Below are 25,285 nucleotides of genomic sequence, written 5' to 3' on the forward strand. Positions count from 1 at the left end.
ATATTGGCCAGCCACAACAGACAGCCTATTCTCTGGGCTTCAAACAGCCACACATCCACCATTTGAGCCCCTTTATTACTGTACTGTTAACATCCCCATCACAGAATTAGCAAATCCACAAGTTCCAATAATGTTCAGTGACATGTTCATCTGATGTGTGCATGAATGATAGCATCGGTCGGAAATCAATGGAATTCTGTCTGTCTGGCTCCGTCACCACAGACCACTATTCCACCAGCACTTGAGAGGCTTTTTGTGCCTTTGGACACAGCGAGATCCCAACCTCATCATTAATTCAGCATCCCTTACCTGTGGCAGGATTCTGGAATGTGCATGGAATTCGGAAATGTCACCCAGCAGTGGCCTTGCTGCTATAACTAGGGGCTTACCTGTCTTGATGGGAGGGATGCAGGATGGCAGTTCAGCAATGATCATTTAGCAAATGATGCAGCAACACCTGTCACTGCTACCGGAGAGACCTCTGTGCACACGACGGATGATGCTGCGTGTTGTTGGTGTATAGTCAGGCTAGAGTCCATAGAGGTACATTGCTGTTTCTTCATATGGGCTCCTGTCTTTAGGATGGATCAGTAGAGAAGATCTGAAGGTGCTTGTGATGAGTGCTTACTCCTTGTGAATTGAACACTGAATTGATGTTCAGAAACAGAATCGCTTTACTCGCCATATGTATAGGAGTACACAGGACTCACTCATTGTCAACCACTTTTTCGGGGGTCGGGGTCACATTCCCGGGCCACATCAACCAGATCTGACTGGGGGATCCCGAGGTGTTTCCCAGGCCAGTGTGGAGATATAGTCTCTCTACCTAGTCCTCGAGACGTCCTAGTCCTAGAGATGCCAGCCACCCATTTCAGCCGCTTGTACCCAAGATCTTGTTATTTCAGTCATGACTTGGTGTACATCACATTAATAAACCATGAATTAAGTTAAATAGTTGAAAGTGCAGAGTCAAGTATTGATACGGTATTAATGTAGCAAAGTTGATTGTGACATTTATGGTGGATTGTTGCGGAGAGTTATGGCCTTCAGAAAAAAATAATGTCCTGGTACAAATTTAGCAGAACCTGCAGCCAGAATAGAGTGGACTGAAGAGGGACAGGGCCGGATGAGATAGATCAGCCACCAATCTGCTTTCTCTGGCACCATGCAGAACACTCACAGACACTTGCCCTGGCCTGTGAGTTGCTCCAAGTTGTTATCAGCACACCATGCTGCTGGCATGGCCCTGTAGGCTGACTCATCATTATTCTGATGAGGCCAAAGACTGTAGTGTCAATCGGCATACTTAACCAGCCTGATAGAAGGGTCCCGGCTGACCAGTCTCATTATGATGCTACTGGTAGCTCCTGTTGAGTCAGCAGTGTCTGACCCGGGGCCTCATTTAGAAAACTGTGCCGGGTAAAAAGGCAAAAGGCTGTGTGAAGTTGAAACACAGAAAAGGATTGTGTACAAAAATATTCAGAGCATCCATGTTCCAAGCAGATTCCCCTTTGTTACTGACAATTAATCGACTGAACATTTGCAACACCTTTCTGAGCTTCATCAAGTTGGCACAGCTGTCCACTCTGACTCAATGGTGAACTGAATAGATTTTGGAGGTCAAAGGTCAAGTTCACTGTGACCTTCAATCTTATGAGAACAACATTTTACAAATGCATTGAGGGATTTCTCTGTCAAATGAGAACAAACTTACGTTTGGACTCGAGGCTGAACTGAATAGATGTTGGAGGTCAACTGCGAAGGACACTGTGAGCCTTGCATATTGTGAGGTTGCAGTGAAATTTATGTAAGTATTGCATCCCACCAATGGACATTATACACCATATGTAGTATTACAATGTCTGAAATGTTGATTTTTATTTACCTGCCTTGACTCATAGTCTACAAATTCTTTCTGTTTCTGTTTTATACAAGGACCAGGATAACAAAAAGTTTTCATGCACTTAAAGTTCCCTACAGGTCTTCTGGGCCAAAACTAGTAGTGTTTCCCATTCTTGTTCAGTGTAGTTGCCGGCGTTTTGCAAGAGTTCCATTCGGCAGTGGTATGCCCCGCGGCGGCATATCACAGACAGGGGGTAGTTAGCTGGTAATTGAATTTTTTCCACATTGGCACATGTGGTTTTGAAGGGTGTAGCAGGGTCCCAGTAAAGAGCTGAACTTAGGGCTGACGGCGCTTAACATATTTGTCATCCCCATCCATTAGCTAAGGCTCAAGTTTTAGACCCTGAGTTATCAAAGAAGCCTTTCCCCTTTTCCTGGGAGAGCAAATCTATTCATCTAGAGAGAGCGAAAGAAAAAACACATCTATGAATGTGTGTGAGTGTATGTGTAGCTGTAGTGTCAGCTGAGACACTCACTGGCTAGAGGGCGACTCTGTCACCTTGATGAGCATTAGGCAAGCTGCAGGAGTCCAATCCGTCTCTTTCTATAACACAGACTATAGGGACAGTGGTTGTGTCAAACTGTGCTCAAAGGGGAAGAGCTCATGTAACACACAAAGTTTCCTTTTGTTTTCCTTTTGTTTCCTTAACCAATAGTGAAAACAGTTAGATATATTTAAATTGTATAGTATATTATCACATGGACAGCAGATTTGATTTAACGCTTTTTCAGATTATCAATTACATTTTATGTTATGTACAATTTAATCTTACAGGTTAATTCTGGTTTATTACAAATTGGGTCTAGTATTGACAGAGTCCTTTAGGTACTTCTTTTGTTGTTGCAAAAAAAGGTGGAACTGGCAAAGTGTATAACCTCAACAGATGCTTTCACATTTCTATCATGTTGTGTGTGTAACCTGCAGCCATGATGGCCTTGTTTTGTGATAAGATCCCATGATGCAACATTTCCAGAGCTGTGTTTTTGCCCATGCATCTGCTGTGTGAAGCAGTAACACTGTATTCTGGGCCGGCTCCACGGATGACTCCCTATCACTTTAAACTCAGTGCATATACTGTGTGTGCCAGACAGCACTGATAAGAAACTGTTTTTGACAAGCATCCAGCCCATAATCTGTGCCTGTTTTCAATCAAAAGCAAAGGACTGTGTAAAGCATAAATATGTTTTGAGCTTTTGGGCAGAGCAGGCTAGCTGTTTTTTCCTCCTGCTTTCAGATCCTATGCTAAGGTAGGCTATGCTTACTACCTCCTCTGTACTGCTGCTTAACACGCACATAACGTTACATTGATATCTATCGTGTTCTCTTTTTCTAGAGCATTTCACAAAATGATTTTACTTGCCCATTAAACAGTAATTAAAGATTTAGATAATACAACATGACACTAGTATTATACCATAGCTAACAATGTGTTGGTGTGTGGTGAGGACTTATCTTTACATACAGCTCACAAATATGTAGTTTAATTTTTTTAAATGGATGCAGTAAATTCATTTAGCTGGTGACTGCTGTTCTTATCAAACAGGAGGAAATGGTGCCTTTGTTGTGGACTATTTTCAGTGGTGTGACGGAGCAGGACTGTGTATGTAGGCTACAGTGTTTGTTGAAGGATCAACCAGTTATTTGGCACAAAGAAATAAGATATATCAGATTTTGAATTCACACATAAACCTTGTTAGACGTAATAGCCCACTTATTCATGGTTGCTTTGGTTTAGCAATTGTCATTGAAAAGGAACAGGAATTCCAGCATCCATCTTTAAGGCGAGACAGCGCAGGTGAATAGGGTAACATGTTTAACTTACACTGTATATCATTATGAAGTGTGTTACAATATTTTTCAGAAATGTTTAAATAAATATGCAAATCTGGCAATGTCAAAACTCATTCATGTGTAAATGTCTGTGTAAAAGCTGTTTGATGAAGCCAGAGTTCAAATCTGTTTTGCATTTTTACAAAATATTCCTGAAAGTTGAGTTGATGTTAGTGCCTTAAAAGTAAGGGTTTCCGAGTATTGAAAAAAAAGCATGTTGAGATAATGGCTGTTAAAGATGATTGTTTAGGAAAAATACAGATATGCAGACCAGGTTAAGTCAAATAACACACCTAAATGTACATTTTTGACCTTTGTTAAATACTATAATAAAAGAAGACCTGTTATGTAAGCAAAACAGACCAAAATCTTCAAACCAGTGCATTTTTGCCTGCCGTGTCTCGCCTCAAGGTAAAGAACAAGTGAAAGTTACTGAAGTAGTGAGAACTGAGTACTAAGAAGGCTATCTAGTCACGCGTAGACTCGTGCCAAGCTGCAGCCAGCACACACACACACACACACACACACACACACACACACACACACACACACACACACACACACACACACACCTAATGAAAATGCAACCATTTCACTTGAATTCCTCAGCCGACCACACGCACACACACACACACACACACACACACAAAGATATACACGCATGCGTGCCAACGAGTATTGAATGTTCTCTATGCAGACAATTTTAATCCACTAGTACGGGCTAACCCACATCCAGAGGCTCAGGGATGATTAAATGCTACAGTCCAAACTCCCTGCCTCAGCTCCAGCTTCCTACAGTCACACACACACACACACACACACACACACACACACACACACACACACACACACACACACACACACACACACACACACACACACACACACACACACACACACACACACACACCGGAAAAAACCCCTTGAAATCACTGTTCTGTTCTGTGATTCCCCAAAGCATCTCAGTCATAACACACTCACACACACACAACCCCCCCACCCAACCACACACACACACACACACACACACACACACACACACACACACACACACACACACACACACACTTTTTCTCAAGGACAGGCTGAGCAGCCAAGCGAGAGGCAAACAGTTTACAGTGCCATTTAGTTCTGGCTCCGTGCTGAGTGACACGGTAACACTGATTGCTTTTGTTCTCTGTGGATAATAGGACATCAGAGGAGAAGCCTTCTCTTGTCCCTCTCATATCCCATACTGTGAAAAATGTGAAAATGATGTTTCACTGTCATTGTGGAAGGAAAGAGAAAATATACAGTATATGTCTCAAAATATACGGATATTGTCATTGTCGGAAAATGTTCATTTATGTGAATGAATTGAATGGATAAGTGAATAACAGTCAGATTAAGGAAACACCTGTATGCATTATCCATGAGACAGAGAGAATTGGGATAGAGAAAGATGATACATGAGCATGTTCAAGTGAGGGAAAGTTGTGTTCATTTTCATAGACTTACAGCATCACTAATTCAATCTATTGCTTCGCTCTGATTTAATTGTGTTGGCCACTGTTCCCTGATGTACAGGTGCATCTAAAAAACATCTATTCTATAGATTAATTACACATAAAGTGAAATGAATAAACATACTTTTCAGATGGTTGACATTTCTGTATTATAAATCCTTTTTTTAAATAGTTTGTATGTAATGTTCTAATATTTTGAGATGTTTTATTCCATGAGCTGTAAGCCGTAATCAACTAAATAAAAAGCAAAGAAAGGCCTGACATATTTCACTGTGTAATGGATCTACAATACAGTATATGAAAGTGTTGCTTTTGAATGGACTTTTCCCATGATGTTCTATTTGTTGTTAGATGCACCTCTATGCATGTGTTCTGGTTTTGCTCATTTGATCACTTGTCTGTCAGTACATTGAGTTGAGGACCACTGTGTTGTTGCTGGTTGTTTAAATAATATTGTACACTTTGGAGTGGGCTGCATTTAGCTGATCTAACTTGAGCTGATGACTATCTTGTACTTCTTCTTTTATTGCTTGTTTAAACAAGTGTTACCAAGTTTCTGTAGACAAGTTAGTGCTGTCAATACATTGCTTAATGTCATTACTCCCCCATTCTGCTGTTCATTTTCGTCCAAACTAAATATGGTGATCTCACGTCTACATTTTGAATGGGATGTCACAAAAAACATATGGAATTCAAGTTGGGGTTGGGGTATAGCTTTAGACATTGCCATTTGCTTTTTAAGAGACCCCCTCCCATCTAGCAGTGTAGAACAGTGTCTTGTTGGAGAATGAATGCAATGTCCCTAATGTCAACCCAGCCTCCATAAGCCAGACTGCAGGAGATAACTAACAGTGGATCCATCTATGCACAGGAATAAAAGGCCAGACGATCCCTGGAGCTCCTCCATCTCTCTCTCTCCATCTCTCTCTCTCTCCATCTCTCTCTCCATCTCTCTCTCTCCATCTCTCTCTCCATCTCTCTCTCCATCTCTCTCTCTCTCTCTCTCTCCCACATCACGCTCTACTAGTCCCTGTGTCCTACACTGCCCCTTTAAGGGAAGCAGCTGAAAAGTCTATTTTCCCTATGATGGCAATGTTACAATACACAGTATACAGTATATTGTAATACGATCAGTGTGAGATGCTGCTGTATGTACTCACAAGAAGACATAATCTTCAGTGTATGTTTCAATATGTTGACTGTCTGTATAGGACTGCTTGTATTGCCTGAGCGTAGTGAGGTAGAAATAACATTTAAAAAAAGCCATCCCACTCACTTTTGAATACACTGCCCTCCCAACCACATCTCATTGTGTGTTCTTTAATAGCTGTGTGTCTTGACTTCAGAGTGCATCTTTTTTCCTCATAAGGCCCAGGGGGATATTTCTCTGTGTGTGTCTTTCTCTTTTATAACATCCATCTCTCTCTCTCTCTCTGTCTCCATGGTAATGTCCTCCTCGTGGTAACAGCTGTGTGGATGAGAGGCAGCCCAGGGTGGGCTTTGTGATGAGGTGTGGCAGCACCTTTTTTATAGCTCAGATCAGTCAAGTGTCCACACACTGTGACTTCAGACACTCCACAAGATGTTTGAGAGAGATGGAAGAAACACAAAGGCTGCTTTTAAGAAAGGCTATTATTAGTATTCTGGCAGACTTATCTCTCATTTAGAACAACAGTGTTAGAATGAAGTGTGTTCTTATCATAGAGGCTAAAGGGGTATCTAAAACAACGTTGAATAGCATGCAAAAGTCCATTCAAAAGTGTCCATTCTACGTTCATTACACAAAGTGAAATATGTCAGGCCTTTCTTTTCTTTGCATTTGGATGATTGCGGCATACAGCTCATGGAATAAAAAAAACAGTATCACAGAATATTGGAATATTACATAAAACCAATCAAGAACATGATTTATAATACAGAAATGACACCTTATGCTCCTTCTAGATTTATTTCACTTCATGTGTTATGAATCTGGAATATATGAAAGTTTCTCTTTTTGAGGTCATTTACAGAATTGTTTTAAACTTTTTTTCTAGATGCATATGTACATTATCCAATGTGACTCATTCACCAGCGTGTGACTATACATACAGGCCAGTGAAGGCAGCAATGGGTACAATCTCCATGGTAACAACTCACAAGGTCTCACCGGTCAGGCTAATGCTAGACTGAAATCTCTGATAACACTGAAACTAATGGTGAATGGCTGTGCATGTCAAAAAACACCTAACGCCAATATATGGTTGCAGCCGCTGGTCATACATTCAAAGTAATAAGCGGGGATCACTACGTTTGCATCATCTTGGTTAGGGGATTAGTTGTTCATAATTATTTAGATGAAACAGATGCAGGTGAAAGTGCTGTGTGTCTGACTGATCTAACTGACAACGCTAGTGCAGTGTGTAGAACAAAAGAGGTGATGATGTGTTGAATTGTGTTAATCATGTAAAAATATTAAAAGTGCCATAGTGGCCTGTTTGTTTTTAATGTCCAATCTATGCATGTGCAAAATAATAGTTTGATAATATATACAGCTCTGGAAAAAATTAAGAAACCACTCCAAAATATTCAGTGTCTCTCGTTTTACTATTTAAACATTTGACATTAATAGCATTTCTAAGTAATGTAGAGATTTAAGAAAAATCCAGATTGGTCTTTTAATTTTTCCGGAGATGTACATACTGTATATATTTTTAAAGTTACACACATATACAGTAGCTATGTTCTAAAATATACTCACATCTAAATATCGTTTTATATTTGCCATTATGTGTTCATTCCAATGGTACTACTCAGAGCCCCCAAATATGAGTGTAAAAAGAAACCTTTCAGTGCTATGATGCAGTCTTCTGTCTTATTATCATTTTCTGGCATACTAAATAGTAGGGAAGTATGGGTATTGGAATGCAGGGCATGTTTAAAAGGAATGCATCTAACTTATGTTGTCTCTGTTTTTCCTTCTCCTATGTGTATCTAGCGGTGGTGGTCCCTGACGGCTCAGACAAGGCAGGGCTGGGTGATGAGCTGGGCAGTGAAGAGGATCTGCTCTATGAAGAGTTCAGAGGCTCCGGACATCGCCTAGGACACCCGGGGGGAGGGGGAGGAGAGCAGCTAGCCATCAACGAGGTAGGCTGACATATACACACATGGGCCCTCATTTATCAAACTTGCGTGGAAACTGGTGCAGATTCTGGCGCAAATACCTCCCTACGCCAGGTATCACGTGGGATTTATCAAACAGTCGTATCTCGCCAATCTCATCGTACACCAGGCCATTATTGATAAATGCGGCGGCTGAAAACAATCGTATCACCAGTGTTGCCAACTCTTCAGTAAGGAAAGTAGCTATTGGCTGTCCAAAAAGTCGCTAGAAGTCGCCAGATGACGTCATCGCCTAATTTGCATATTTGTAGACAGGGGTTTTATAAAGTAATATTTGAATAAGTGAGGTTCTAGTGTTATGAACGTGACAATAAACAACCAACGTGATAATGTTAAGTCTAGCAGTAATCATACATAGCCTGGCTCCGCCCGTCCGCCTACTTCCGGCCAAATTTAATTTTCCCTTCTCTACAAATGAAATTAAGTACGATGGTCTGGTAGCACCAGGCTACATTTATACATGCTCATGGTTTAAAAAAGCACTGCATAACATTTTGAATTGCACTCCTCGTAGACTGTAGAAGAGGGGGGAAAAGCTGCTACTACAACTGCTAATAGGGATGCTAACGGAACACGAGCGGAGAGGTGTATCTCCTGCTCTGTCCGCAGCTGGGAGGGGCTGCTGCGCGAGGACCGGGCCGTCTGTCAGTGCTCTGGGAAGGGGGAGGGGCCGGGAGGCTCTCGCTGCTCGTTGAGAAGCGTTAAAAGTGATACTTGCTTTGGCGAAAAAGTCACCAATAACACCAGAAAAAAAAGCTAGATTTGTCGCTTGTCGCTGTTTTGAAAAAAAAGTCGCCAGGGGGGCTGAAAAGTCGACAAAATCGCTAAGTTGGCAACACTGCGTATCACGGCCCTATATTTTCTCAGTTTAGAGGCCTCGCCCCATGGATATGCGCATTACGGCACAGAAGAGGAACTTCTCTGAAGTAGAAATTGACAGAATAACAGCGAAAGTAGAAGAAAAAAAGAGTTTCATTTCGGAGCATTACAAGCGGCATCAAAGAACGACAGAAGGCAGCAGTTAGGAAGGAAATAACTGCTGTGGTCAACAGAAATACACGTCTGCAGAGATTTGAATGATTAGAATGTATTGACCCTTTTAGATAGCACTACTCAAAAAGGTTTTTAAAAACTAAAAATAACACATTTTGCGTTTTACTGTATGACAGCATGCGCTTGGCACGAGTGGTCAGCCCGGTGTTCTGACATTTTCTGCTCCCTCGTCAGATTTTGCTACCTATCAGAAAATGCTACCTTACGTCATTGGTAGTGTATTTGATCTGTAGACCCATTAACTCTATCAAACGATGCTCCCAGTACAGAATCACGTTATTTTACACCACTACTCATCCAATGTACACTGTAGGAATATTGGGAGCATATTTTGATGCTGCTTTATAACGTGTTTATTGAATATTTCAGGGGTACTGTAAGCTTTGTGAGACCCATTGTCTCTATCAAATAATGCTCCCACTACAGAATCACGTTACTTACACCACTACTCACCCCTTGTAGCCTACACTGAAAGCTTGGGGAGCATTTTGATGCTCCTTTATAACGTTATTATAGATTTAGTAGGGTATAATCCGCACTGTCCGCACTGTCTTTGGACGCAGTGCCTTCCGGTTCGCTGCAGCCTTTGACTGGTACACCCTTCAAAACACCCTTAAACTTTCTGTCTTCACCTCTCTCTCTGTCTTCAAACTAAATCTGCATAAAATCTTAGTTGACTCCTGCACCTGCTAGTAGCCCTTCTTGTCATACACTATTGATTAACTGTTTATTTTATTGTATTGTATTATATTGAATTTTTTAAAGTGTATTTTATATATTTTTGTAAAAGTGTAATATATATATACAGTATGTCACAAAAGTGAGTACACCCCTCACATTTCTGCACATATTTTATTATATCTTTTCATTGGACAAAACTTAAGAAATGACACTTTGATACAATGTAAATAAGTCTATTTACAGCTTGTATAACAGTGTAAATTTACTGTCCCCTCAAAATAACTCGACACACAGCCATTAATGTCTAAACTTAAGGCAACAAAAGTGAGTACACCCCTGAGTGAAAATGTCCAAATTGGGCCCAAAGTGTCAATATTTTGTGTGGCCACCATTATTTCCCAGCACTGCCTTAACCCTCTTGGGCATGGAGTTCACCAGAACTTCACAGGTTGCCACTGGAACCCTCTTCCACTCATTTATGACGACATCACGGAGCTGTTGGATATTAGAGACCTTGCGCTCCTCCACCTTCCGTTTGAGGATGCCCCAAAGATGCTCAATGGGGTTTAGGTCTGGAGACATGCTTGGCCAGTCCATAACCTTTACCCTCAGCTTCTTTAGCAAGGCAGTGGTCATCTTTGAGGTGTGCTTGGGGTCGTTATCATGTTGGAATACTGCCCTGCGACCCAGTTTACGAAGGGAAGGGATCATGCTCTGCTTCAGTATGTCACAATACATGTTGGCATTCATGGTTCCCTCAATGAAGTGTAGCTCCCCAGTGCCGGCAGCACTCATGCAGCCCCAGACCATGACACTCCCACCACCATGCTTGACTGTAGGCAAGACACACTTGTCTTTGTACTCCTCACCTGGTCGCCGCCACACACGCTTAACACCATCTGAACCAAATAAGTTTATCTTGGTCTCATCAGACCACAGGACATGGTTCCAGTAATACATGTCCTTAGTCTGCTTGTCTTCTGCAAACTGTTTGCGGGTTTTCTTGTGCATCATCTTTAGAAGAGGCTTCTTTCTGGGATGACAGCCATGCAGACCAATTTGATGCAGAGTGCGGCGTATGGTCTGAGCACTGACAGGTTGACCCCCCACCCCTTCAAGCCCTGCAGCAATGCTGGCAGCACTCTTGCGTCTATTTTCCAAAGCCATCCTCTGGATATGACGCTGATCACGTGCACTCAACTTCTTTGGTCGACCGTGGCGAGGGATGTTCTGAGTGGAACCTGTCCTTTTAAAGCGCTGTATGGTTTTGGCCACCGTGCTGCAGCTCAGTTTCAGAGTGTTGGCAATCTTCTTATAGCCTAGGCCATCTTTATTTAGAGCAACAATTCTTTTTTTCAGATCCTCAGAGAGTTCTTTGCCATGAGGTGCCATGTTGAACTTCCAGTGACCAGTATGAGAGAGTGAGAGCAATAACGCCAAATTTAACACACCTGCTCCCCACTCCCACCTGAGACCTTGTAACACTAACGAGTCACATGACACTGGAGAGGTGAAAATGTCCAAATTGGGCCCAATTTGGACATTTTCACTTAGGGGTGTACTCACTTTTGTTGCCTTCAGTTTAGACATTAATGTCTGTGTGTCGAGTTATTTTGATGGGACAGTACATTTACACTCTTATACAAGCTGTAAACTGACTACTTTACATTATATCAAAGTGTCATTTCTTCAGTGTTGTCCCATGAAAAGATATAATAAAATATGTGCAGAAATGTGAGGGGTGTACTCACTTTTGTGACATACTGTATATAACCTTGTTTTCACTTCTAGCACTCCACTCCCTCTTCCCCTTCAGGCTGCACTTGAAAATAAGAATTTTGTTCTTAATTTGCTTGCCTGGGTAAATAAAGGTTAAATAAAAATAATACAAAAATAAAATAATGTGAGATCAATTGTATCTATCAAATATTGCTCCCACTACAGAATCACGTTATTTTACACCACTACCCATGTACCCCCCCTCCACCCTCAGACCGAAATATCTTTATTTCGGTCTGAGCAAACACTGCATTTGTATTATCTTCTAATAATTGTCCAACAAAGTAATCGGCTACCCGGCACAGCCTGCACTGCGAGTCCATGCTGTTTACAAACTTGCGTACACGAGCTGAGAGCCGGCGTGGGATTTGAGTGTATCCTACGCTCACGTCCATATTGATGAATGCAGAGGTTTGCGTGGAAATGTGCGTACACCCACTTTTCTGGTCTACGCAAGGTTGATAAATGAGGGCCATGGTGTTTCTAACATCAATGAGGTAGGCTACATGTACTAGTGTTGATTCTGACATGACTGAGGAAGGCAATATATGGTGTCATCCCTATGTTCCCACAGCCCGATTTTCCTGAAATTGGCGATTCGGTTCATAATCCTGTTTATTGTTGTTGTCCAGATTGATGGAATACTGTTTTAAAATGACATACGTATAAAGCTGACCTAAATATACATTAATAAGTGTGTGTTTGTTGATTGACAGGTAGACACTTGATGCACCTGTTGGTAGTAAGTCACTCATTATAAGTGAAAAGATAAAAAGGAAGAAGGTATAACCCAAACATCCTGTAATGTGGCATGTTTTTTAGCTCACATACCCTTAGTCTTAAACCAGTTTACAGAGCCTAGGCTGTGTTCTTAACACTGGATTTGTTTTAATTGCACATACATACAGACAGGTAGCGGATCGTGAGAAGATATTCACTGATTTTGGCAAAAACGTGGTTTCGACAACAAGCGTTCTTCAGAATTGCTGACCCCACTTTAATGTGTTAAGCCGTGTTTAAGCTAATCACCCCATTGTATGTGAACCTATCTGTTGACAGAACCATTTTTCACATAACAATGAATATAATATCTTAGCTCTCTGCCCCTGTTCTGTCTATGCAATCTAATACCTTAACAATTCAACCATGAATAAACAATAATACTGGTCATAATGTTACTGTACTCATGTGCTGTTCCTACTCCTTTGGCCTCTAATTCTGCTGCGTGTGGTCTAAGCTCTGTTGGATTGGTCAAAAGTGTTGTAGTGATAGCCAATCAGAAACAGATATCCAGGGCAACTGAATGTGAGACAGAGTCGGCGCTTTGCTGCCATCCTGTGGGTCATTGATGTCTCTATCTATAGGAACATGGGAACGTTAGGATTTCAAAATGTGTGTGTCAACAAAATGGTGCTGTGTGCCTTCGGGCTCTGTGAATGGAGACACAGGTGTGCTGACATCATGTGTAATGGCTTATCTGGCTGTGAGGCTGCTGCTGTTGGTTGTTAGTAGTAGCTTCTCAACTCTGAATATCAGTTATATCTTTCTTTGTTTGCTATCAATGTAAAGTGCTTTGGCTTTTGCACTGTTGGTCGGACCAAATTAAGGTAACACTTTACAATAAGGGTACAGTCATTCATTGTTAGTTAATTTAATCAAGGCTTGATATGCATTTAATTAGCATTACCTAACTGTTAACAAATGCTTAATGAACGTAAACCAAGCATTAACTAACTGTGATGCTTAGTTTATGCTTAACTAAGCATTAGTTAACAAAACATTAACTAACAGTTAATAACTAAGCATTAGCACTTACTTAATGCTTAATAGGCATTGACCATGCATTGACTTACCATTCATTGCATTAACTTAGCATTAACAAATAGTGAATTAATGGTCCCTTATTGTAAAGTGCTACCCAAATTGATTATCAGAATACGTCACCTTGGGCTCTGGGAATTTAAGATGATAATTTTTTCCACTGTTTCCATTGAAATCTATCCTTCAGTTTCATGTTGTCTAGGCTTGGTGTGGAAAAATATCTGCGAGGAGCATGTTGTGTGTTTGTTGAGCAGATTCCATGTTGTATGTTCCATTGCATGTTGATGTGGATGGGGAGAGGGTAGGGGTTAACAAACCTGACTTCAATCCCTGAACGTTCGAAAAAACCCAGAGTTGACAAATGCCAAGACAAGTAGCCTGGTTTATAGAACAGCTGATCATGGTTGGTGTGTGTGTTCACTCACGCAGTTCACCGAGTACGTGAGAGCCATCGTCAGTGGCTGGGTTCACCATGGCAACAGCAGAAAAAGAGTGGCTCCCCTCCTCCACCTCCTGAGAATGATTAATGAATGCACAGTATGGTATGGACATAATAGATTCCCTGTGAGAAGAGTTACTGTAACTCAATGGGACCTTCCTGGTGAAATAAAGGTTAAATAAAATAAATACAATTGATGGGAAAACTGTCTCAGAATTATGATAAAATCATTTTAAGTTATTTTCCTAAAAGTGAATTTTTTCCAAGTGAATGCATTACACTTCTGTATGAAAGTAATAAGACAGGTATAGTCCTACAGTAACAGCAGGAAAAGACTGTCCATTCTGTGCAACTGTAGAAACATGGCGGTGCAACATGGCGTCCTCAAAGATATAAGAGGCTCAATCCAAGTTAATACATTATTTCATGAGATAATACACTAATTAAAACATATACTCATGCATATTATATTACATTTCTACCAAGACTGTTCTGTAAAATGACAATTAATTGCCTTTACACACTGCACCTTTAAAGCCTGAATAACACCAACAAACAATCCACAGGGTTCAACCGAGGCACATTACAATGAAAATTTAAACATCATTTGACATCATTTTCATAACAACAGCTACTTGTAAACAGAAACATCTACACAACAGCGCCCCTCTGCGGTCACATAGATGATGGTAACAGAATGTGTGGTCATATCTGAAATACTAACTATAGAGAGAAATCTCCTTTGCAACTTTGTAAAGAAAACAATACATACTATACAGTGAGCAGCAGTATGATGAAGTCACTGAACCCCTTTTTAAAGGCACACTAGGTTATGCTGGAGAAGGTTTGTTGACCAATCAACTTTGGTCAAAATCAGTGGATATCTCCTCACAATCTGCTACCTGTACATACTGTGTGCACGCTGGAAGAAAAAAAAATGATGTGCGAATACACAGCCTTGGCTCTGTAAACTGCTATGTAAACAAAGGGGGGGCAGAATAGCCTAATATGCCTTTAAAATTCTTCTCTATTAGTAACACATGGGCAGTGGACTGAGAGCTACATACAGGAAGAGAGACAGACTTTTAGTTTTTTGTCTTTTTATGGAAATTAATGAATGAATATTTTCAATGTCTGGTAATTTTCTCGACCCATCCCACATGGAATTTTTCAGCCACATTTACCAAAAATACATTTTTACACAATCGCTCTAGGATCTATTCCATATTAGAAAAAATAAAACAGATACACACACACACACACACACACACACACACACACACACACTCGAGCAAACACAGTCCCTGAAAATGAGACCCAATACAACAATCCAAACGAGGTAAAAATATAAATAGTACGTGAGGACTTTCACACTATACTTCTCTCCTCCTGTCCTGTCTTAGGCTTTAGAGGCATGGTCAGAACGTGCAACAATGTTTTCAAAAATAAATAAAATTCCATTCTCAATATCTATCAAATCAAAATCAGGATCTATCTATCTATCTATCTATCTATCTATCTATCTATCTATCTATCTATCTATCTATCTATCTATCTATCTATCTATCTATCTATCTATCTATCTATCTATCTATCTATCTATCTATCTATCTATCTATCTATCTGTCTGTCTGTCTGTCTGTCTGTCTGTCTGTCTGTCTGTCTGTCTGTCTGTCTGTCTGTCTGTCTGTCTGTCTGTCTGTCTGTCTGTCTGTCTGTCTGTCTGTCTGTGTCTATATCTATCTATCTACCTTCATTGCACACTTTATCAAATCTGACTTTAAATATCACTCAACCTTAAACCCCTGTGCTTACACTTGCACACACACACACACACACACACACTCACACACACACACTCACACACATGCACGCTCACTCACACACACACGCGCGCACACACACACACACACACACACACACACACACACACACACACACACGTACACACCTCCCTTGAGACGTGTCCATTATTCTGCATGGCCTCCACCACACCCCTCCCTATGTCCTATCTCCTCCCGACAGCCCACCCCCTCCTTGTATGCTCCTAGTGAACCACTCCGGTATCCAGGATACGCTGACACACTCTGTCTCTCGATTGGTTTGCCAGCTACCAAAGGGTGGGCACTGAGAGAGGAAGGGAAGGAAGGAAAGAAAGAAAGAAGGAAGGGGGGAGGAGGAAAAAAGAGGGTGATTCTGCTGTGGTGAGATGGATGACTGAGGCTGCACAGAAGGAGAGAAGAAGAAGAGGAAAATAAGACAGAGAGAGAGACAGCCGGTGGCCATTGGTCGGGCGAGAGGAATGATTGAGCGTATGTAGGCTAGAGCCAAGCAGCCGTACAGAGGAGAGAGGTATGCACAGCACGACGCGGAGATATGCAGCATCCCTTACTCCATCTCTTATCCTGACATCCTGACCGACACACAGAGAGAGAAGAGAGGATAGCCATACGGACTAGGCTACACGCTACACCGCCGGAAGAAAGACAATACAACAACCAAAGAGGAGGAGGTGCCTTGTTCCATCTAAAAGAGGAGGAAAGAAAGGAAGCGTATGCGGACGTGTGCGTGTGTGTGGGGGGTGGTGGTGGTGGTGGTTGGGGGTGGTGGGGGATAATCAGCAGCAACATATAGCGCAGCAGCAGACATAGCTCACTACTACTACTACTGACACACCAGGCAAGCCAAGCCAAGCCAAGCCAAGACAAGCCAAGACAAGCCAGCCAGCCAGCCTCCAACGGGGCTAAGGCAGGGCAGGCCGGGGGCCCGACGTCAAAGGCAGGCAAAGTGGCAGGAGAGGCAGAGGAGGAGTGGAGCAGCAGCCCCGAGCGGAGCAGGAGGAGGAGGAGGGGGGTAGCGGTAGCAGACACCCCCCAAGAGGACAGCAGCCACGCAGGCACTGACGCCGGCGGTGCTGTGGGCTGCGGAGCTCTGAGGCACAGGGGCAGGGCGGGCAGCGGGGCCGAGGAAGAGGAGGAGGACAACAACCAGGAGCACCAGGACCAGGCCCGGGCTCTTCTGATGGCTCGCGGTGGGGGAGGGGGCGGGGGCGGAGGTGGTGGGGCGGCCCGCTGGAGCAGGCAGAAGGCGGGCTTCGTCAACTCCATGCTGCGCTGCAACATGCCGCAGGAGACCCAGAAGGTGGTGGTGTTCTTCATCATGATGCTGCTCATCGTCATCAACGTGGTGCTCATGTTCCTGCTGGCCTTCCAGTAGAGCAGGAGGAGAGGAGAGGGGAGGGGAGCACGGACACAAGGACAGACAAGTACACACACAGACAGACTGACAGGCACGCACGTACACACACACACACACACACACACACACACATACAGACAGACAGACAGACAGGCACGCACGTACACACATACCAAACATAGACAGACAGAGACACAGACATACACACACACACACACACACACACTGGAATGCATGCTTGTACTTGGCAGACAAGAGCAGACAGATGAAGTGAGACACAGAGTGGACTGGAGGACTGGCCTTTTGACTGCTGTGATTGATGGGTGTCCAACATGGCAGCAGCAGCAGAGCACAGGTACAACCGGGAGCAGAGTGAAGAGCGTTTAGTGTTGGGATGAATGATGTGTGCACCTAGGATGCCTGTATAGGTCAGCTTCCTCACCATGTAGAAACACATTTTCTTTTCTCTAACACCTTTAGGTGTCTGTCTATGGCTTTCTCCTGTCCACCTTAATACAACAGAGGTGATGGATTCAGACTGTGCTACTTGGAGGATAGGCTAAATGCTATTCTATCATATTTAGTATAATTGTTAACCAATTCCATAAAAAAATCCTAAACAAACCATGTCTTGGTCTGTCTCTCAATACTTTCTGACTTTCCCATACCCTGTCTGTGGCTCCAAGGGGCATTTTATACGGCAATGTTTTTCATCATATAACGCAAAAGTATTCTTTTCACATCTTTGCCATTCGTTTGCACAGAAAAATGCAAAAACTTTTGAAACCTGTGACATAACGGCTTCAATTGGCACATGCTTATTACGTCTATCTATGTTCTGTAACAAGTGTCACCGCCCAACTACTTGCCTGGCATGCATACGACAGGGTTTTTACTTCCTTGTATTTTGCAGATCTGTGTGCTCGTCGTTCATATTCAAAACATTCTGAAGTTTTTAAAAAATGTAAAGGAAAAACGTTTTCCTGTTTTTTAGGGAGACCATTGTTGTGCAAATGTATATAGCCCAGGCCTAAGGAACAGTAGTTCCTTAATTAAACACATCAATCTCTGAAATAGTGTCCCAAATGCAAAGTCTTAAGGCTCAGTGATTTCCAAAAACTGCTGGTCACTATAGTTTTTTAACAAACAGGACTCTAACGGAAGGTAATAGCACATTTCCTTCGGGACTATTTTCAGCGGTGGATTGATTCATAGTTGGTGCCATAGTGAGTTTGTGGGGCAGCAGGACGGTGCATGTGGTATTGATTCAAAATTAACTAGTGTGTGTGTGTGTGTGTGTGTGTGTGTGTGTGTGTGTGTGTGTGTGTGTGTGTGTGTGTGTGTGTCTGTGTCCAATGGTGACGAAGGGAAGATTTCACCCAGTGCAACATTCTATCTTATTAAATGTATTCTCAAAGTTTTTGTTTTCAATAATGGAGTTCTGAAGCAGGACTGAGATATACCAGGATTTGGATAGGCACAACACTTGTTAGTAGGATACATTTGTTGTGGGCTAATTCCTTCTCATGGGGTTTGTTCATATGACAATATATAGATGAATGCCAAATTTGACCCTTTAAAGTAAATCAGCCAAATCTGTGTCCTGTGTTACTGTAAACACGTAGTCATGTTTTCATTTCGAGTATATCTTTGGTGTGAAGTAGTTTGAGAAAAGGATGAACCGACCCTTTAAAAAACGTCTTAGATAACATGGCTAATTGAGTTCTCAACATACAACTCTGCTTTCAACTCAACTGAGTATATAGGATCCATCCACGTGTTGATCTGATCTTCCCGTTCGGTGCCATAAATTCTAACCACAATTTATGTTTTAAAGTAATATTATAATAGGGGAGAACGGGGTAATCTGAGCCACTTTTTACATTTGCTCCCCGCTAAAATTATTTATCACTCAAATTTACACATTTCCCATTAATTCAGGATGTTTTATAGAAATGGGCATTAGCGGAATTTTTTCAAGACAAAGGGCAGTGAAAATATGATTGTTTTAAAAAAAGTTGTCATGTGGCTCACTTTACCCCAGCTGTGGGGTAAACTGAGACAGACCAGAACAATCAAGGGGGTAAAGTGAACCAGCTGGGGGTAAACTGATCCACTTACTTTTTCCACTCTGAAACTACCATAACAACACATATTGTAACAGTTAGAATCCTGAAAGCTAGCCACACATTCCAGAACTAATGTCGGACTAGTAAAAGAATGATGGGGTTTGGTCAATTCAATTTTCTAAACACTTGAAAGTAACTCTGAACAAAATCAAATACAACATATTATAATTCAAAAGGTTTTAATAAGATTCAAATGAAAGATAGAACCAGTTAGATTAGAACACAGTCTGGGGGTCAGAACACAGGACCCTTAGAGCCAGCTAGTGTCTGGGGGTCAAAGCATAGGAAAATCAGAACCAGCGAGAACAGCCTGGGACTCAGAACACAGGAGAAGACCCAACTGGATTATAACATCAGCCTGTCATACTCTACAACTAGGCCTACTCTACATTCCAGCCCTGAAGGTTACAGGGAAAGATGAGAAGGTGCTCTTTCCGTGTGGTTGCCCCAGGTCGTCTTCCTGGTGTATTTCCTTGGCATGATGGCTTTTCTACAATGTGTATGACATTAAAATAAAACATATGTTATGTAATATTACATTAAAATATGTTAAGACTAAACTTAACTTGTGCCTCATGGTGGGGGAAAGTGAGACAGTGTCTCGCTTTCCCCCACAGCATTTGGCTCACTTTCCCCCACCACCACAATTGGAGAAAAAACTACCTCTCTTAGCATTTCAGGCTAATCTTTAGCTAATATCATCACATGGTTTTTATATGTTGGTAGTTCATCAACACGTATGATAGAAGTTTTTCTACGTGAATACATTTGCTTTGGCACAACTGTTGATTAAAGTTGACAGCAAGAACATTTACTTTTACATGCAAAATACCTATATTGGTGAAAAAAACATGCTTACCACAGCACCACGAGGTCCTCTCTTTCAGGGCCATGGGGAAATGAGAGGGGCTTGAAAACATATATCTCACATGACCACAAATGTTTTCCGTTGCCTAGATACAGGGGGTGGCTCACATTACCCGATGCCTCAGATTCCCCCGTTCTCCCCTATATAGTACAGGTTCTTAGCAGCACTAGAAGCTAACATTTACAGTGGAGTGCGATTACTAACTGAGCATGCAGCATAGCAGTTTGTCCAGGTAAACACAGCTGATATATCAAGATCCAGTGTTTGAAATGAGACAAGGGCTAAAAGCAAGAAGCGTTCTGTCCCAGTGACCTCCATGTTTACTAGTCCGGCAGATATGTGAATGAATTGTGCATTTAATGATACAATCATGAGATCTGGCACACTGTTAGAGCAGGCCCCAAACAGCCCAATGGCGACTATTTTTTAAAATGGCCACCATTGGCGCCAAAGGAAAAATGTGCGATGGGCCTGTAGCCACAAATCTTCCTATTTTTTTATTTTATTTTACACATTATGGGTACAGACATGAAATAACATTGCACAGATTAATGAAATTATCCTTATCCTAATTGAGGATTCATATAAACTTTGGGGGAAAAATATATCTTTGTATATCTTTGTACACTTGCATCACAACAGAAACAATGACCGAGGAGAACTGTCATACATCACAAAAATAACAATGATTTAAACAATATTCAAAAATCTAAACAAATATTCAGACCTTATCTCCCGATTTATATTTGATCACCCTGTTTTCTGATTGGCTCCTGACTTCATTTGCTGTTGATTTTACTGTTAATTAGCAATTATCTATAATCAGTATTTCTGTCATTATAACACACTTGCATTCTTTTGATTATATACTATGAAGAAGCCTTTCTTTGATATTTGAATGTATCTCAAATGTGGGTTCAGCCTCTGTCTATATAGGCCACTGAGAATTCTTGATTTTGTGTAAACTGCCATGTCTCCTTTATTCTCTTGTAACACATACACTAAAATTGACAGGTGTTTGTTGTAGGCTACTCAATGAATTTTCTAAAATAAAATAAATGTCGCACTGGCCAGGTATTTTTCTCCAAGTAAGAACACAGTATGAACTAAATACACTGCTAAGCTGAGCAATTAGTCTTTTAATGTCCTCCCAATTTTTACCGGTCATGCGTTCCCACATGTTAAGAAACAAGTTCAATTCAAACAGTATAAGCAGTCACATTAAAATATACAAAAGCAATATTACAGTTGTTATTTTTACAATATAAGATCGGACCAAAATCTAAATGGGAGCAAGAATGTAATAAAAATAAATTGCTTTAGAACAGATCCCCAGGCTGGTTAAAGTTATAGGAGAGAGGGAATATTGAACTTTAAATGATGGGATGTTCATGTTGTTGGTATAGGAAACTGTTAGCCATCAGAGTATATGGTCTAACAGTATCAAAAGCAAATGGTAGCGCACCACTGTTGTAATATTTCTGGAGTCTCCTGTTTTGATACATCATTTACTGCAGCTTTATAAATGTACACACTTTACTTTGTCCTCTGGCCCAGATAAGCTTTTTATCCTGTGCACTGTTGTCTCACATCTGGACACCTTTGTCATTCATTGTCATTTATTTATTTTATCATATGAATCTGTCTGTGAGCCTCGCTTTCATATGAGATGAAATAAACATGCTGTTTCCAACTTCTCTGCTTTATGGAGCCTTAAAATGAAGACATTTATCTTGAGAATTATTTGAACTTCTCCAGATTATTTTGATATTATTTTTGACCTGATGAGGTGACGTGATCTGTGTGTGTGTGTGTGTGTGTGTGTGTGTGTGTGCGTGTGTGTGTGACTATCCAGATGCTCCCATTGCATGCTCAGGATCAGAGGGGACGGTGAGAGGGGCACAGCTGTGTGTGTGTGTGTGTGTGTGTGTGTGTGTGTGTGTGTGTGTGTTAGCTTTTTGCTGTTGCCATAGTGATGAGTTCCATGAACACTGTCATAATGCTTGACCTGTTTACAACAGACAAGCGTTATGTAGATGTTTACTATCATGATGTTTCATATGAGAATACTGTGGTGTCATTTAGACAAAGAGGAATCTGAAGATAAAGGCAGGAGAGAGGCAAAATGGTGAAGGTGTGTTGCTTGGCAACAGCCACGTCTTATCTTTTGCCCCTCACCATTACAGATCAGTAGAGCTAAGACACAATACTAGTGTGGCTGTATGATGGACACTTTGCTAACAGTTTAGAATAAGGGTACATTAATGAACTATTTAATAATGGTTAGTTTATTTCTTATTAAACATTAACTAAACTGTTAATGCTTAGTTATTAACGCTTAGTTAATGTTTGGTTAGGCATTAACTATGCTTAGTTGGTTAATCTTTAACGAAGCATAGCCTAAGCTAAGCATACCAGTTAGTTAATGCTGTGTTAAAGCTCAGTAAGGATTCCCTCAGCATTTATTAATGGTTTGTTGATGAATTAATGTTTAGTATGCATTAAGCAACTAACTCTTAATTAATGTACCCTTATTGTAAAGTGTAAGCCACACTTCCACTCTGTTTTGTGTCCCTGTGAAAGACATGGAGTGTGATGTGCTCCAGCAGGATGTGTGTGTGTGTGTGTTGCCTATGAGAGGCTGGAGCCTAGGGCCATGTTGACGCAGGCAAACTGGGGAATGTGTGTGTGTGTGTGTGTGTGTGGCAGTGTGAAATATGACCACTGCAGTCTTTTCATCAATAACACTGCCTCCTCTTTCCTCTTCTGTATATCTCCATCTTTTAGTCCACGTCCACCCCAGCTCCTCATTGCTTTGTCATTCTGAACTCAGACTTCAACAAAGTCAATTCTATTTTATGTAGCCCACTATCACAAATAACACATGTAATATTTAAAATGTTCTGTGAAGATTCAGCTCCATTGTCTGGGTGGTAAAGTTAAAACTGATATTTTCTGAATCCAGACTGAATGAAGTCATGGTGTCCTGGGGCTAGATCCGTCGGACTGTGGTGATCTTACTGATGCCTGTACTGATGTGTGGCTTGGAGTGAAATGCCTCAACAACTATTGCAAGGACAGGGGGCACCCTTAGCTCAGTTGGTAGGGCGTCCCCCCCATGGGCCTCGGCCAGCAGCGGACCCGGGTTCGATTCCAGCCCGCGGTCGTTCTCTGCATGTCACTCCCCTCTCTGCCCCATTTCACCTCTGTCTCTACACTATCAATAAAGCATAAAAATGCAAAAAAAAAAAAAAAACTATTGCATGGACTGTCAATACATTTGGTTCACACATTCTTGTTTTCCCTCTGGATGAATTATAATAAATGTGATGATTCTCTGACGCTGTTAAATATCAGTAGGGCATGTTGGCCTCCACTGTGTTAGCCTTTTATGGCGAAGTCTGTTTTTCACATAATTTGCAAACTGGCTAGAAATGGTTGAATAACAAGTTAGCCCTAGATAGACCTTTGACGGCCACCTCAGTGATTTAACCCTCCATCGTGTTAGTGGCTGGTAGTCAACCCTTGATAATCATTATCTGAATAAAAGTGTATCTGTCAAATCCATAGGTGCTCACTATAATGTCTCATCACCAACTCATAAGAAAAGCTTGTCTTCCTCTGCAGCTGATCAGTGATGGCAGTGTGGTGTATGCCGAGGCCCTGTGGGACCATGTTACCATGGACGACCAGGAGCTGGGCTTCAAGGCCGCTGACGTCATCCAAGTAGTGGACGCCTCCAACAAGGAGTGGTGGTGGGGTCGCATCATGGACAGTGAGGGCTGGTTCCCCGCCAGCTTCGTACGGGTGAGTAACACACTTTCAACCAGACAGACATTATTATTTATTTATTTTAAGATTTTTTTTGGCATTTTCAAGCTTTATTGAATAGCACAGAGTTGAAATGGGGAGACAGAGAGAGAGAGACGGGGGATGACCTGCAGTAAAGGCCCACGGGTCGGACTCGACCCTGCGACCACTGCAACGAAGGCCACTATGCCACCGGAGCACCCCAGATACAGCCATTTTAATGACACTCTTTGATTTATTGATGACAGACACACACTGCAACACTGGCCCACTGACTAATATAGTGCCTGCAGTCTGCACAATGAGGGGAATTATAATGTGCAATTATGATTTTTAAGTGTTTCCTCAGTAAGACATGGCTCATTTCATGATATGTTCTTGCACCCAGCTTTACATGTGCACTAATCAGTTTCAGAGGAGTGAATTTGTTATATTTGCAGAGCCTGCAGTTAATTAGTTTACAAAATATATTTTCTCTTCATTCTATTATTATTTATTAGTTATTCTTAGTATTGAATGATTCTATCATCATAAATCAGAACTAAATTATTGAAAGTTTCCTGTGTGTGGTCTCTTCAGTTGCGTGTGAACCAGGATGAGCCCATGATGGAGGAGTATCTATCCCAGCTGGAGGAGGCCCAGGCTGGGGAGCAGGAGAGGGAAGGCAGGGGTCTGGTGCTGGGGCCCGGTCTACCCTGCAAAGAGCAGATGAGGACCAACGTCATAAACGAGATCATGAGCACAGAGAGAGACTACATCAAGCACCTGAAAGACATCTGTGAGGTACGCTATACATCGTTTGTTTTTGGGGGGGGAATTTTTTTTTAAATACTTTATTTCTCTTTTTTTATTTTTTTTTATTGTTAATTTGAAATGTTTTCTTTTAAAGAACATCTCAACACACAACTGAAAAAGTGAACACACGGGGGCGCCTTTAGCTCAGTTGGTAAGGCGTCCCCCTCCCGGGCCGGGCCCAGCAGCAGACCCGGGTTCGATTCCCACCCGCGGTCGTTCTCTGCATGTCACTCCCCTCTCTGCCCCATTTCACCTCTGTCTCTCTGCACTGTCAATAAAGAATAAAAATGCCAAAAAATTTCTTAAAAAAAA

General features: G+C 41.7%; 1 protein-coding gene across 2 annotated transcripts in view; it reads left to right on the forward strand.

The window, feature by feature from the left end:
* The window catches only part of LOC307267771 (rho guanine nucleotide exchange factor 4-like), a gene marked incomplete at its 5' end in the record, with an annotated part of 61,420 nt that overhangs the window by 28,395 nt on the left and 7,740 nt on the right, over positions 1 to 25,285 (forward strand). For both annotated transcript variants that reach the window (XM_080050166.1, XM_080050165.1), the window contains 3 exons: positions 8,216 to 8,364; positions 23,996 to 24,175; positions 24,758 to 24,961. In XM_080050166.1, coding sequence (XP_079906292.1) covers positions 8,216 to 8,364; positions 23,996 to 24,175; positions 24,758 to 24,961 — 533 coding nt within the window. The remainder of the gene's footprint in view (positions 1 to 8,215; positions 8,365 to 23,995; positions 24,176 to 24,757; positions 24,962 to 25,285) is intronic.

The sequence above is a fragment of the Ammodytes marinus genome (genome assembly GCF_949987685.1).
Source record: "Ammodytes marinus genome assembly, chromosome: 21".
Lineage (NCBI taxonomy): Eukaryota > Metazoa > Chordata > Actinopteri > Uranoscopiformes > Ammodytidae > Ammodytes > Ammodytes marinus.